Source organism: Otolemur garnettii, unplaced genomic scaffold, assembly GCF_000181295.1.
Source record: "Otolemur garnettii isolate 467f Iridium unplaced genomic scaffold, OtoGar3 scaffold00077, whole genome shotgun sequence".
In the NCBI taxonomy this organism is placed as follows: domain Eukaryota; kingdom Metazoa; phylum Chordata; class Mammalia; order Primates; family Galagidae; genus Otolemur; species Otolemur garnettii.
The window spans coordinates 2,683,313-2,687,333 of record NW_003852472.1 but is presented as its reverse complement, the minus strand read 5'-3'; the positions used below and the strand labels follow the sequence as shown (position 1 = coordinate 2,687,333).

General features: G+C 52.3%; 1 protein-coding gene across 1 annotated transcript; it reads right to left on the bottom strand.

Annotated features, from left to right (window-relative positions):
* Positions 1–530: 530 nt before the first annotated feature.
* TMEM270 (transmembrane protein 270) lies at positions 531–3,355 on the bottom strand. The gene is made up of 3 exons (XM_003794250.1): positions 3,284–3,355; positions 933–1,349; positions 531–827 (listed from the first exon to the last, which is right to left on the bottom strand). Exons 1-3 carry the CDS (start codon positions 3,353–3,355, stop codon positions 531–533), a joined length of 786 nt encoding a protein of 261 aa, XP_003794298.1.
* Between the last annotated feature and the right edge of the window lie 666 nt (positions 3,356–4,021).

The window sequence follows — 4,021 nt, the reverse complement described above, 5'->3', positions numbered from 1 at the left end:
GATGGATGGATGAGTGGCCAAGTGTGTGAATGAATGGGTGGTCTAGTTGCAGCCTGGCTCAAGAGTAACCCCTTCTTAAAGATAGTTTCTAAATCTCTGAAATGTGGGGCCCTGGCGCCCTCCAGAGGCCAAAGACTCTAACTACTAAAGCCTTGGGCACCAATAGTCTTGAGAAAGCTAAAGGTTCTGGGAAACAAAAAAATCTAGAGACCACTGCTGTTTCTGCCCTTGACTCTGTGACCTTGGAAAAGTTCAACCTTCTGAGGTTCAATGTTCTCATGTGGAAATGGTGTTAATCAAATCTGATGTTCACATTGCTAAGAGATTTAAGACGAATTATTTGTAAAGCCTCTGAGCACATGAAAGGTGCTCACTGAGTGTGATTTTCTTCCCAAAGGCAGCTCTGGGCACACTCGCACACACATACACACATGTGCACACACACACTGAACATCCATCCAGCACAATAGGGAACAGAGGCAATGAGACCATAGACTAGGCCAGACCAAAAGAAGCAGATGGGGACACATTTATTCTCCAGGGGTTTCTTGCTCTGGCAGGACTGGCCCAGCCACAGGGGCCAAGAACTCAGGGAGTAGGTGCTCCAGTGAGGGTCCTAAGGGTTCCTGGAGTTCAGCCTCTTGGTCCTGGGCCATCTGGGACGTGTGCTCGAAGGCAGCCTGCAGCAGGTGGGAGGCCAGGCAGGTGATCCAGGTGACAAGGTAGGCCAGGTGCCAGGAGGTGAGCGCCATTGTGCTCTCCACCCACCAGTACAGACGCCTCAGCAGCATCAAGAGCTCCTGCACCGCCTGGTTCTCCTGCAAGGCCTGGAGCAGAGATGTGGCAGGCAGGTGGCCCCCAGGAGCTCACAGGGCTGCACAGCACAGCCCTGCTGTCACGCCCAGTGCCCCGGTCTACCCCAGCCCACCCACCTTGCTGGGCAGCCAGCGCTGGACCTTCTGGCACAGCCTCCAGGTCAGCAGCAGCAGCAGCAGGGCCACCAGCATCAGGCCGTGCAGACACGACAGGAGCAGGTCCGTCCAGATGGCCACAGATAGGCCTAGCTGCTCCCAGGCACCTAGCAGGGCCAGGCCCCAGGCCCAGGCACAGCCCAGCACACCTGCCCATACCAGCCTGGATCCCCGCAGCACCAGCCACACAGGAACCTGCACCAGGACCAGCCCAGCTCGGATAGCCCGGCCCAGGGGGCAGGCTGTGTTTCCTGGGGCTAGGTGGGCCTGCCTGCTGATCGACCCCTGGGCCTCCTGCGCCAACCCCAATACCCAGTGGTTGAAGAGGACGATCTTGAGGAGCAGGAAATTGTAGAGGTGAACCCGATTCTGGACCAACTGCAGGAGGAGGAAGAGAAGATCATCACCCGTGGTCACCTACCTGGGGCATGAGTCCAACTTTTGCTATGGAGGTGGAGCTGCTGGTTCACCATGTGACAGGTCCTCACCCTCTCAAGGCCTCAGTTCCCCGCCACCCAAGGATGATCTTTGTCCACTTTTAAGGACTCCTCTCTGAGGAGGGAGCTTTAGGAAGTGTTTCATACTATATGTGGGCTCCTGTCTGTTGGATTTAAATGATTATTTATAATACTACAGGCTGCAGGAGGTTGAATTATTATTATTATCATTATATAAGGAGCCACATTTTTTTTTTTTTGAGACAGAGTCTCACTATGTTACCCTTGGTAGAATGCTGTGGTGTCACAGCTCATAGCAACCTCAAACTCTCGGGCTTAAGTGATTCTCTTGCCTCCGCCTCCCAAGAACCTGAGACTACAGGTGCCCATCACAATGCCTGGCTAATTTTTGTTGCAGTGGTCATTGTTGTTTAGTAGGCCTAGGCCAGGTTCGAACTTGCCAGCCTTGGTGTATGTGACCAGTGCCCTAACCATTGAGCCAGGAGCTGAGCCAGGAGCTACTACCCTTCTTCCCACACCATGCAGGACTTGAAGCCAGGTCAATTGGGCTAGGCTGTACACGAGTCACCTCCTGGCATCATGAGACCAGCCGGGGGCAAAGGGTGGTGCCACTGGGGTAGGGAGATATGAGAGGGGAGAGATATGGGGAGGGGTGACAAAATGGTCCTACTGAGAAAGGTGAAGGAGGGGGGTTTCCAATTTCTGATCTGGTGAGAGGTTGACCAAGCATATCTCCCATGCGCTGAAATAGAGCACACAGAGTAGGGGTGGGATAGGGAGAGAGCTGTGCTGGAGTCCTGGAGCCAAACCACCCTACCAATCTGAGCTGCCCCCAGGCAGGTGTCCACAGGCCCACACGGCTTGGATCCTGGAGCCTCTTAGGAACTGTGGTGGGAGGCAGCCCTCTGGGATTGGCTGGTGCCCACTCATGAGCTGGATTAACACAGCCAAGGGGTTGCAGGTACTAAGGGAAAGAAAATGACCAAGGGGTCCAGGGAGGAGAAGAATTTGGGTGAAGTAAGGAAATAAGATCTCCCAGACTATAATGCCAAGACCAGGGAGGAGGGAAATCTATTATGTTCCACACAATCCCACAAGGTCAGTCTTATAAGAGAGGAAACAGAGGCTCAGAGAAGTGAAGTAATTTGCCCAAAGTCACACAACTAGAGAGTGGAACAACTGTGTGTGTCTCTCCCCCTTCTAAGTCACAGTAGTAGACTGAGGGGACTCTCTCTCCACAACTTAGCCCACTGAAGGGTTGTGATGGGGAGATGTGGCCCTAACTGCAAGCATGCACATATTTTAAAAAGATGGATGGGGGGGGTGGTACAGTGGCTTACACCTGTAATCCTAGCACTCTTGGAGGCCAAGGTGGGAGGATCCCTTGAGCTCAGGAGTTTAAGACCAGCCTGAGTAAGAATGAGACTCTATCCCTACTAAAAATAGAAAAATTAGCCAGGCATTATGGCACACGCCTGTAGTCCCAACTACTTGGGAGGCTGAGGCAGGAGGATCACTTGAACCTTGAGGAGATTGAGATTGCTGTTAGCTAGGTTGACTCATAGCTCTATAACCTGGGGCCACAGAGGAAAATTCTGTCTCAAAAAACAAACAAAGAAAGATGAATGGGAAGGATGATGCTTAACCCCTAGGAATAACCCTCTACAGAGAAAATTCTGGAACTATAGGTTTGGAGGTGGGGCTTATGGGAGCTGTCAGATTATCCCCAAAGGCAGGCAGGCATTCACCTAGTTCCACTGGGCGGGACAGGTAAGGCTTCGGTCCAGCAGCTCAGAGGCAGCTGTGAAGGGCCTGGTATGTGGTCCCTGCCCCACAGCCCCTAGCCCTACTTACCAGCACTGACAGCCTCATGACCTGTAGCAGAATCCCCCAGAGGCTGGATCTGACTGGAGGGGTGGCCTCCATGTCTGACCTCCCTCCTGTCCTTCAGCTGGGAGAAGATGAGTGACCTCACAGATGCCACAGAGTGGGGGCCAAGTTACCATGGGGACCCAGTTGTCACAAATGGCCCCCATTTAGCTGACATCTGCCCCTCCTTTGTTCCCTCTGAGACCTCAGGCCAGTCTGGCCACATCACAGTCATGGGGGTCTTCTGGCCTCAGGTTAGTTTCCCCAGGAGGTCCTATCCCAATAATTCAAGTGCAAAGAGTTTATTTGGGGAATAGTTACTGCAAGTATTCATAGGAAAGTAAGAAAGTAAGGCAGACTTTCACTTGGAACTCAGTCTGACAGAAGACCCCTGGAAAATGTGCAGAACACAACTCAGATCCACCCCCCACTTAAGGATTATGAAAACTAGGGTGTCAGCTGGACACAGTGGCTGATGCCTATAATCCTACTACTTTGGGAGGCTAAGGAAGGAGAATCACTTAAGGCCAGGAGTTTGAGACCAGCCTGGATAACAGCAAGACCTCATCTCTATGAGAAAATAGAAACATAAGCCAGGCACAGTGGTACACACTAGTACTCAGGAAGCTAAGGCAAGAGGATCAAGCCCAGGAGTTTGAGGTTATAGTAAGTTATGATGATGCCACTGGACTCTAGCCAGGATGACAAAGTGAGACCCTGTCT

Excerpts from the sequence above, each read along its gene's own strand:
- TMEM270 (XM_003794250.1), bottom strand. The coding sequence starts at position 3,355 with ATGGAGGCCACCCCTCCAGTCAGATCCAGCCTCTGGGGGATTCTGCTA. Across the intron at positions 1,350-3,283 it reads TCATGAGGCTGTCAGTGCTG|TTGGTCCAGAATCGGGTTCA; the intron begins GTAAGTAGGGCT and ends CTCCTCCTGCAG. Across the intron at positions 828-932 it reads AGCGCTGGCTGCCCAGCAAG|GCCTTGCAGGAGAACCAGGC; the intron begins GTGGGTGGGCTG and ends TCTCTGCTCCAG.